Source organism: Plasmodium malariae (assembly GCF_900090045.1).
Source record: "Plasmodium malariae genome assembly, chromosome: 10".
Taxonomy (NCBI): Eukaryota; Apicomplexa; class Aconoidasida; order Haemosporida; family Plasmodiidae; genus Plasmodium; species Plasmodium malariae.
The window spans coordinates 2,004,306-2,015,839 of NC_041784.1; the positions used below are offsets into that span (position 1 = coordinate 2,004,306).

The window sequence follows — 11,534 nt, forward strand, 5'->3', positions numbered from 1 at the left end:
AATATAATGTTTTATGTATATTAAACATAATAAATATAAGCAATTTTGGTTGTTAATAGATCAAAAAAATTTGTACAATATGTTTTAATATTCATTTATTATTACTCTTACTACAATGTTAAGATAAAAATCATTTTATTGTCAATAATCGGTTTTTCGAATATATATATTATTTAAAATTAATTTATTAATAATTATATATGAATGAAATAAATATTCTCTTAGTATGAGGAACATCGTATTACCAGATCCTGTACGTTCTATTTTCTATATAAACTAAATATTTAGAAAAATTGTAAAATCGTATGTATATATATATATTTTGTTTTTTCCTTTATTTTTAAAAGACTTAATAAAAGAATTTTCTAATTACTCTAGTATATTAAATTATTAAATTATATATTTTTAATACATATGAAGAAGATCGATTTATTTTATTTTAATCAAAAGTAATTTTTTAAGATAAAATATTTATAATATATTTTTAAAATTATTTTTTTTTGTCTATTTTGTGAAGTGTATTATGGTTATGTATGTCTTACTAAGTTTTTAGGAAAAAGTAAAAATATAAAAAAAAAAAAATAATATGAGTATATTATATTTTATTTTTAGAATAATATTATATTCTTGTTAATTTTATTTTTACTGAATATATTACAATATTTAATATTTATATAATGGAACAAAACATTTACTGTTAATTATTAAGATTGTTACATTTATTCTTTTATGTTTGATATGGCATTTTAACAATGATATCGTATGATATTTTTATTTAAGGATATTTTTATCATTTATGTTTATTATCTTTTATTTTTGTTAGTACTCTTTTTTAGTGTTATATAATTTATAATATTAAATGATATATTTTCCTTTTTTATTTAGAGTACGCATAACAAATCTTTTGTTAAGTGCTTCAGCAACTTTAGAAAATTATATACAAGAAATTATCGTTTGTTGTCAATGTATATGTAGGACGAGGTTCACGCATTGTATGTTTAAAGGATGATATTCGAAATGTATAGAACGATAAAAAAAATATATTTAATAATGAAAACTCGGTTGCGAGAAAAAAGGAACAGTTAAACGGAAGTTGATCAAGAAATGAAAGAGGCCATAAAAAATGTATGTGAGACAAATCTTGTATATTTGAAACAAAAAAACTATTCCTATTTAGAAATGAAAATATTCAAATAACTTGATTATTTAAATTTTCTTAAAAAAAATAGGGGAATTACTGATAAGCTTTATAAAAAAATAATACCTAAAAAATAATTATTAAGGCTAGTTTTTTCTGTGATATAGTTCCTTTTGTTATTCACAGAATTTCTAGTAGAATTTTTTACGGGTTATAGAATTTTAAAAGTACTATATAATAATGTATTTTATGAAAGCCTTAAATCGCATGGGTTGTAGATTGTGCAGTCTATGTAAAATAAAATTCAGAATACCTCTACAAGAAAAATACTTTATATATTTGTTGAAATCCGTAAAGGAGATGATAAATATAGTATTTTTGTAAATTTTTTTGGTAATCTAATATATATCTTACCATATCTTATAATAGGTATTGCAATTATATTAGGGATTATTTATTACCGTAAAAAATTTAAAAAAATTGATAAAATTAAGTTCAGGAGAAGGTAAGATATAAATATTGAATATTTACTTTTTTTAAGGATTTTATTATTATAAAGTAATATTTTTAATATATGCAGTTATACTCTTAATATATATATAAACAATTTTATAAAAATAATTATACGTAATTTCCCCTTTTTTATATACGATAGTATAAACGTAAATTCTACGTTTTTTGGTGAATTTAAATATTTTGATGTTTTTTTATTAGAATTTTAAAATATTTTTTCAGTATAAATAAATATTATGACTTAATATATATATACGTATGTTATTATTTCAGTTGCTTGCTAAGTAAAATATATATGAGTATGTTAACATTAACGTATTATGAGAAAATTAATATAATTCTTTTCAAGTCATGTATTAAAATATATTTTAGGTATATTGAGTGTTACATTATACTTTTTAAGTTTTACCGTTACAAAATTATTATTTGTTGATGGAAATAAAAAAATAAAAGCTTAGTGTGAATAAAAGATTATTATATATTGCTTTGTGTTTAATAAAAAAGGTGAATATTTTATGTTTAATATATATATATATTCTCTATAAAAAAACTTAATTTTTATTCTATAAAATAAATTTTATTAGAAAGGTACTATAAAACATGTTTATTATAAATACATATTTAGCAAATATTTACTTATTTTTTGGTTTAAAATATAAAATTCTGATATAAAATATAATAATATCTTTACAAAATATGGGCAATTTTTATTTGTTTAATATCTTCAGAATTAAAAATCTTTATAATATAATTATGATTTTAAAGGAATTTATTATTCTGGGTGATTTTTTCTTTTATTAAATATTACTTAATTATATATTATATTGAAAATTAAATAAAAATACTTATATATATACATATATTTTAACTCTCTCAGAAAAAAAATTGATGAATTGAATGTAATAATATATTAATATATAATATGTTGATATGATTTTCTTTTAATTTTTCTTCTTCTTCTATAATAATGTACTTATGAAAATGTGTTATTTTTTATTTATAAGTATTGTCGTTTAGGGTAATAAAAATAAATATATTCTTTTTTTAAATGATATAATTATATGCAGATAAATACTTATATATATATTTAATCAATTTTTTAATATCGTATATAAATATATTAAGTTAATAGTCAATATTATTTAAAAAATATATAATATAATATATATTTTATATTTACAATTAGTAATCTCTTCAAATTAATAATGAGGATTTAAGAAAAAAAACAAATATGGTAGTAAAACGAATCACAACTCTATAAATAACTTATAAATAGAAATATTATTTTTATTTTTTTGATTAGTATTAATAATTTATTTCTAAATAGTTATTAAATTGTTAGAGAAAGATTAAATTAAATAAATACAATGAAAAGAGTTTCCATGCAGTAGTTTAGCATGTTTATGATTATGTTTCATTTATTATGTATAATTTTTTACAAATTCAAATTAAAATAATAATAATATATTAATATACATTTTAATTTTCAACTTTACTTAAATTTTATAATGTATTATTTGGACAATGTAGTAATCTATGGATATATTTATTTTGTAAAATATTACTTAGGACATAAAAAATTAGGTTGCATACATGTGATTACTATATAATGAAATTGAAAATATTAAACATACAAATTTTAATATAATATATATATATATATATATATATATATATATATATATATATATTTGTTAATCTTTGGTAACATATGTTTTATAAAAATATTTAATAGTACGTAAATAATAAATATACATGATAGAATTCAGCTGTAATAATTCCTTTTTTTTATTGTTTATTTCATTTCGAAATGAAATAAACAAAAATAATTAAATATATACAAGTGTAAATTCTTCTTTATCTTTTGTCTATTTAGTTAGAAGTAATGTAACAAGGATGGTATATATATATTTTTAAATTTGGAAAGAAATTCTGTAAAAAAATTTATTATAAATATTTTCTTTTGAATGCATTATGTAATAAATCTAGTTATATTTACTATAAAGGTAAAATATAGCTTAATAGAGATATATAAGTTTCAATTTTATGTCAGTCTATTAATTATTATAATATACATTTAAAAGTATGTTATAATTGAAAAGTTTTAACACGTATTATGTCTATATTTTATAAAATAATAATCTGAAATTATAATAATATACTGTGTATTTAAGAAATATGTATACGATAAATGAGAGTGAACATGCATTATTAGGAAAAAAACATTTCGAAAAGAAATTTAAACTATTATGTATTGTTATAAAATATATAATATCCACCAAATCTTCTTTAACATACAAATAACTGAAAGGTACTACATAAAATTATGTATACTTAGGCTTTTTTATATATTAAATGGAAGTTAAAGTATTAATATTCTGAAAATTGCCTAATATAATTACTACTTTTTGTCTTAATAATGAAATAAGCAGTATCATATAACTTTTCATTATGAATTCATGGAATTATTTGTAAAACTTTTATGATTTTAATATATAAGTTATATTTTAAGAAAAAATAATTGCATATATATAATTTATATAGTGTACTATATTTTAATTAAGTAATTAGTGTAATCTAATCTATAATCATTATAAATTTATTTAAACTTCTTTAAAATTTAGGTAATATGTTTTTTTGATATTTTTAAAAAAATATAACATTCAAATGTAAAAAAATAATAAATAAATTTTAAAACATCATGTATAATATATTACTTAAAACAGATAAAAAGAAAAAAAAAAAAAAAAATTAAATCCTATTTATTTTTGTTAGAAGCTAAATATAATTTATACGAAAAAATAAAAGAAAAAGAACATATAAATAAACGTATAAATGAAGAAATAATGTATTTATAATTACTGATGTAATATATACATATTTAATTCATTATTAGTGAATGTTTTAATGTGTTCCTTCTTTTTTATTTTTACATTGTATAAGAAGCGGATACATGCATATATTATAAATATATTTATAATACACAAGTTTTTCCTTTAAATAATATGTAGTAAATTTACAATATATAATTGTTTCATTGAATGAAATAATAAACTAATATATAATAAAATTATGAATTGTATTTATATGGCTGTATCAGTATTATGATTTGTGGTTTTTTTCTTTAACATATGAGTTAATTTATATAAACAAATATAGTATAGTTTGATATATAATATATCTTTTAATTTATGCATTTTTATCTATGGTATAATTTGAATCTACTTACCAATATTGATTAAATGCTATAGTTTTTTTACGCTTTCTACATTATCTTTTTTATTTTTAAATGTTAATTTATTTTTTAGACAAATACATTCAATATATTATTTTTAATTATTACTTTTCGCCTTAAAATTACCCATTATTTTATATTATGTTTTTTTTTTTTTTGTTCGAAAGACATATTAAAAACTTTAAGACAACTGTTTTATGAACAACTTCTGATTTTATTTGAATATCATACAAATATATTCTGAACATATTATTATCAATTTCTAGGAACTGTTACTATAATATTCCGTATGTTTGAGTTCTTTATGCTCGTTGAGTAAGAAATTTATATATATATCTTCTTCTTTTATCCAATCATTTATATCTTTTATAAATGAATATTCTTTTGCATAATTATGACTTTCATTATTTTTTTTATCCTCTAAAATATTGCTATTAAGTTCGACAATATGTTCTGTAATTCCTATTTTCCTATGTGAATTTTGTACTGTTTTCCTTTCATTTATGGAATTATCCAAATGTGATTCCTTATTTTCTAAATTTTCCTCTTTTTCGCATTCTTCTAATATCGTCATAAATACAAGTATACAAAGTTTCGCTAATAATTTTTTATTAATACATTTATATAATTCTTTAGAACTTTTTCTATATTTTAAATCTTCCATATTTATTAGTGTTACATCAATTATATTATGTTCACTTTCGTATACATCTGATATAGTCTTTAGTTCTTTTGAAAATTGCTGAAAACAGTTCTGTTCTAGAAATTCTTCTATAATTGTTTTCTTGCTTAATATCCACTGTCTCCATACATCTTTTTTTCCTTCTAAAAATGGAATATTTTGAATTTCATTTGAAAGTTTCTTCTTTGATTTTTCGGTTTCTTTTATGTAATCGTTCACTTTTTTCCATTCGTTTTTAAGATTATTAAACCAAACTTTTTTTTTCAACTTTTCAGAAATATTTTTATGTTTTTCCACCAATTGATTCCACATAATTTTGTGTTTTTCAGTATACTTTCTAAAATTATCATTTTCCATTATTATCTTATCATTTTCTAAATTAGGACAGTTTATGTATTGCTCCTGTTCAAACACTTCTAGACATATTTCTAAAAAGACTCCTTTGTTGATGTTCCATTCTTCGATTCTGAATTCTTCCAGTAGTTCCATATGCACTTCTATTATAGTTTTATTCCTTTTATTTGTAATCTTTGTTGCATTTACATTTTTTTTCATGTTATGATTACTAATTTTTATTTTTTTTATAATTTCTTCATTATCATATATTGGGTGTTCTGAATTATCATATGTTAGAAACTTCTTTTTCATGTTAGAATATGAAGGAATTAGTATTCTAAGGAATTTCATTTGCATTCTTTTTATCTTTTTCCTTTTTTTGAATAGTCCTATTAAGGCGTACTACATTATAAAAGAAAAAAATTTATAAAATGATATATTACAATAATTAAATATTTATCATATATTTAACACTTAAATTTTATTTTACTTTAATTAAAAGAGAAAATAAAATAATAGTAATAAAGCTTATTAAAATAGAAGATAAATTTATGTTATTTGGATATCCATCGGAATCTTTAACTGCATCATTAATATATACATATTACATAGTGTCGTTATTTCAAATATGGATATATATAGAGAATTCAATTTACCTGAATATTTAGGAGCGTCTTGTTGAGCAGGGGCATCAAGGGTTCCAGTTGCTCTTTTAGAAGTTAAAGAAAATTCTGAATTATCTATTTGTGGTCCTGAAAATTGAAGAATTGATATATTTTGTGATGGGCGAATTAATGTTAATTGTTTTTCTGATTGAGAGAGTGGGGGTGCTTCTGATGTTGGAAATTGTAGAGATGTTGTATTTTGTAGAGATTGTGTGACTCGTAGAGGTGGAGTACCTTCTATAGTTAATGTATATTCACCTGGGTTACTGGTAACATCTGCTTTTAAATTTTCCAATGCTGTAGGAACTTCATCTTGATGTAGTTTTTTTTTCGATGCTAATTCAGATTGTGTCTTTTCGTCATGTTTAATTTCCACAACTTTTTCTGTCTGAAATTGAGATTCAGATTGAATGTTATCTGTACTTGTATCTGCGTTGTGTGAACTCGTAAGATCTTTTTTAGGTACAGGGTCACCGGGTGGAACTGGAAGAACAGTTGCGCATTCAGAAAGTGTACTAAAAGTTTTAGGTCTTCGTATGTCACACAATGATTCGCTATCTCTCTTTTTTGTTTTTGGTATTTTGTAACATCCTTTTATTGAGTATTCATTTGTATTAAAATAGTTCTGCCTTTGTACAATCCACGTATTATATTCGTTACATTTCCGTAAACACTTATCAACACATTTTTTTTTTTGTTTTAATTGAGCTATTTCACTCAGATAATTATTTTTCTGTTCGCAGAAATCGTGTACTTCGTATTGAAAATCTAAAATAGCCTTTTCCTTATCATGTAATATTAGAGGACATCCTCCATGTTCTGTAAGATTTTTAAAGTAAGTTTTCATGTAATTCTTCAGTGTTCCTTCCCACCTTTTTTGATCTACATAGTGTGGTGCACCCTTCTCCCTAATTAGATAATCAGCCAATTCTCGGCATACACTTCTGAATTGTTCTTTATTAGTATTATTATTTATGGAACTTGTTTTACTTTTTATATATCGTTGAATCCTTTGAAATTTTGGATATATATAGTATTCTAATGCCTGCAAACCTCGAACCCCCAAATTCTATTTTAAAAAAAATTATTATAAATTATTTAAGATCTAATATTTGTCTTAGTTATATTATTTTGTTTATTATAAATAATTTACGAATAAATTTAGGAATATTAAAAAACGAGAATATTACCGAGGTAAAACACTCTTCCATGATTGCTATAATTTATACTTTAGTTCGTTGTAAAGGACGAAGGAAAAAAAATACAAATATATATTTTTTTACGTATTAATAGAGCAATATTAGACCAAAAAGCATTAAGATATATTATAAAATTATTAACTACATAGGAATTTATGTGTGAACTATAAAATATTTGAATACACTAATATTTATTTTAAGTGGTTATATAATATTTTTACCTTAAATAAATATATTACAAAGGAAAATATATTCAAAAGCTATATTTATTTCAAGTCACTGTTGAGTTTATAATTTTATCTAAAATTAATACTAATATTATTATGAAAAAGCTAAAAAACTTAAAAACTTATACATAAAGAAGATTAATAACTTATATAAAAAATATTATAAAAAGTTATAATTAATATATATATTGATTTTTTTTTCCAGTACTAATACTGTTATATATATAAATATTACTATTTGTTTTAATGTAAATTTTTCTTTGTATTTTTGTCAGTAAGATAAATAAGCTATTTACCCAATAACCATTAGAAATGGTTGTTTTTTTTTTTTTTTGTTTTTTCCTGTGTTACCTTTTCCACTAATTTTTTATATAAGCATTACAGAGCTATTATGTTAACTGTTTTTTTTTCTATTCACTATATTGTTTATAGAGATGAGAATTAATAATATATGAATTATGTTAAATTCATGTTATAATTATAGAAACAGCATACCATTAATGTATACATTTTTCTCTTATTATATATATAAATTTCTCAATAATTAATTATATGTGGTATAATTTATATTATTAAATAAATTTAAAGTAATATATTTTACTATATATATATATAAATATTTTATTCTGTATATTTCTATTGAGATATCTGGATACTAACTATTTTATTTAGAATAAATTGTAATTAATAAAATGTATATTAAGTATATGAAATAATTAAAAAATTAGATACTTTCTCAAAATATGAAAAGTTAATTGAGTATATATTTAGGAAAATTAATTTTATTATATGACTGAAAAATGGCAAAATATATTAGAACATTGCACTAAAATATAATAATGATAAAATTTCATGCATATGGAATAATTTATTATGTTAAATAATACAAATAATACTAAAACGTTATAATAATATTTGTCTAATTATTAATATATGTATTTGTATAGAAGATTAAAAAGTTATTCTTTAGTTTGTTTTTTTTTCTGCATTTTATATCTATATAAAAATATGTTTTTAATATTATTAATAAGTATTTATTCATAATAAAAAATAAATAGATCTTGTAATGTATTATAATACTTTTTAAAACATGTATTCGTTAAATTTGATTATAGAATAGCTTAATTTTTTGTCAACAATATTCGTTATTCTATTATCATGTAAATATATTATATATAATTTTAATTATTCTCTTTAAACAAGTAAACAAATGATAGAAAATAGTAAAAAAAAAAGAAAAAAGTTATGAACTCATAATAAATTTTTATAAATATTTTGTTAACATAGAAAATTGTGTTATTAAGGTTATCTATAATCAATCATTTATATTAAAGATATATGATTTTATTTTTTATATTTGAATTTATTTTTATACAATTCGTATTTTTTTGTTCTATTCTTTTTTATTATTTTAAGAGCTTATATTCTTCCCCTTTTTTTTTTTAAATATATTGCTTAATAAGAATATACACTGGATTATATATAAAAATAGTTTATAACATCTTAAATATTATATATTTAATTTGTTATATTTTAATAAATTAGTTACGTATATAAATATATATAGTATATAACAAACTTATAGTAATGACTAAATATGTAGGAAATAAAACAAAATAAGTTTTTTTCAAATATATATATCATATTGTAAGAGGTGAATAATAATTTTTTTCGTATGTATATATAACAATATATATATATTTTTTGTAATACATACACTTTAGGTGCATTCATATAATAAATCATTATTGCTATAGATAATTATTTAATTTTGTTTAAAAGTATGCTACATAATTATTCTATTAAACTTTTTCAGGAGTTATATATATTATACCAAAATAGACTATGTGAATACAATAAATTTTATAATTTATATACACGAAAATAAAGTATAATTTAATTAAAAATAAAACATTTTAAAATCTTTTATTTTTAAAATAGATAAGAAAATAGTTATTACAAGAATGCTTTTATTTATAATTTTATTATTTAACTTTTTTTGTATACTAAATTATTAATACAAAAAAAAAAATTATATACATTAATTTCGTTAACATTTAAAGGACATTACTATAGCATTTAATTTTATTATATAGTGAGGTTTTCTTATATTTTACATAAATTTTTTATCAAGAATATTGAAAACACATACGTAAAAAAATAAAATAAGATTAATGAGTTAAATATTTAAAAAATATTTTTTTTTAAAGTTTAAATTTAATATTATGATAATTTAAAAAGAAAAATATGAGTAAATTTATATTTGTAATGTACTAACAATATAAATACTTAATGATAATAAAAATGACTGATATAAAAATATTATTTTATATATTTTTATTGATTTTATATAATTACATAATTATGTAGCATTAAAATATCTATCAATTTTTATTTATTCGAGAACATTTTTTCGTATCATTATATATTATATTATGTGCTTTAAATAATACACACAGTAAATAAATTTATAACAGGTGAAAGAATAAATAATTCTTGTATATTTTTAATATATAATTTTTCTCTAAATATTTTTAATTTCTTTCATGTGAAACATTGCCCATATTACATAATGATATTACAATATTTTAATAATTATGATGTATTTAATTATTAATTAAATATTTTCAGAAATATATATTTCATTAAAAAACTACCTATGTTTTATATACATAATAGAACAAGACAACAAAATATTATTTTTAATGTATATAATATAGTTAATCAACGTGTTAATAAATAATATTAATAATATGGATATTCATTCTTATGTATAATTATCACTAATTATATATGATATGAAAAAATAGAAGTATAAATTTTTGGTATAACCATGTAAATTAATATTACTTATTTTTTTTATTATTGGCAATTAAAACATAGTTCATTTAATATTACAGAATTTTTTATAAAAATTTTGTGTATACTTAGAAAACAAAAATATGTTAAAATTATTTAATTGAATTTTATTTAATTATATGAAATAATTTTTTGTGATATTATGGTTGTATAAATTATTCTAAAATAATCTATAGGTATTTATTATTTATATTAACTAATAAGGTATATGTGAGAAAATTCCTAAATTTCTTTTGATATAACCTATAATAAAAGAAAAACACAAAACAAATGAAAATAAAAATAATAATATAAAATAAAGTAAATTTATTATTTTATTTAAAAAATAAATGGAAAATATATGAAAAAATAAAAAAAGCACAAATATACCATATAATTTCAGTTTTTTCCTTTAGTTATTTCCATTTATAAAAATATTTCTACCTAATCCTACCAAAGAGATCTTTATTTTAATTAGGAGCTTAATAATTCCTCTTCTGTTTTTACTTTCAAATAAATTTATATCTTGTGTATATAAATATTTTTTTGTTTTTAAATATTGTATTTTGTTTATTATGAGGAACTGTTTGTATAGTCACATGTAATAATGTAACTTTTGTATTTAGAACTATATAAGTTAAAACATTACAATTTTTATATTTTAATAACACTTTTATCTTATTAACTATAATGTTTTTGAC

The 11,534-nt window shown here is 18.8% G+C and overlaps 1 protein-coding gene and 1 pseudogene across 1 annotated transcript, besides 1 other annotated feature; one reads left to right on the top strand and one right to left on the bottom strand.

Moving 5' to 3' along the window:
* The first annotated feature begins 762 nt into the window (after window positions 1-762).
* Window positions 763-1,647, top strand: PmUG01_10051800 (annotated as a pseudogene).
* Window positions 763-1,647: a sequence feature (fam-l protein, pseudogene).
* Window positions 1,648-5,148: 3,501 nt separating this feature from the next.
* PmUG01_10051900 (STP1 protein) lies at window positions 5,149-7,780 on the bottom strand (the record flags this gene model as incomplete). The annotated part of the gene is made up of 4 exons (XM_029005720.1): window positions 5,149-6,306; window positions 6,395-6,486; window positions 6,561-7,614; window positions 7,760-7,780. The coding sequence occupies 4 exons, from the start codon at window positions 7,778-7,780 to the stop codon at window positions 5,149-5,151; spliced, it is 2,325 nt and encodes a 774-aa protein (XP_028862281.1).
* Between the last annotated feature and the right edge of the window lie 3,754 nt (window positions 7,781-11,534).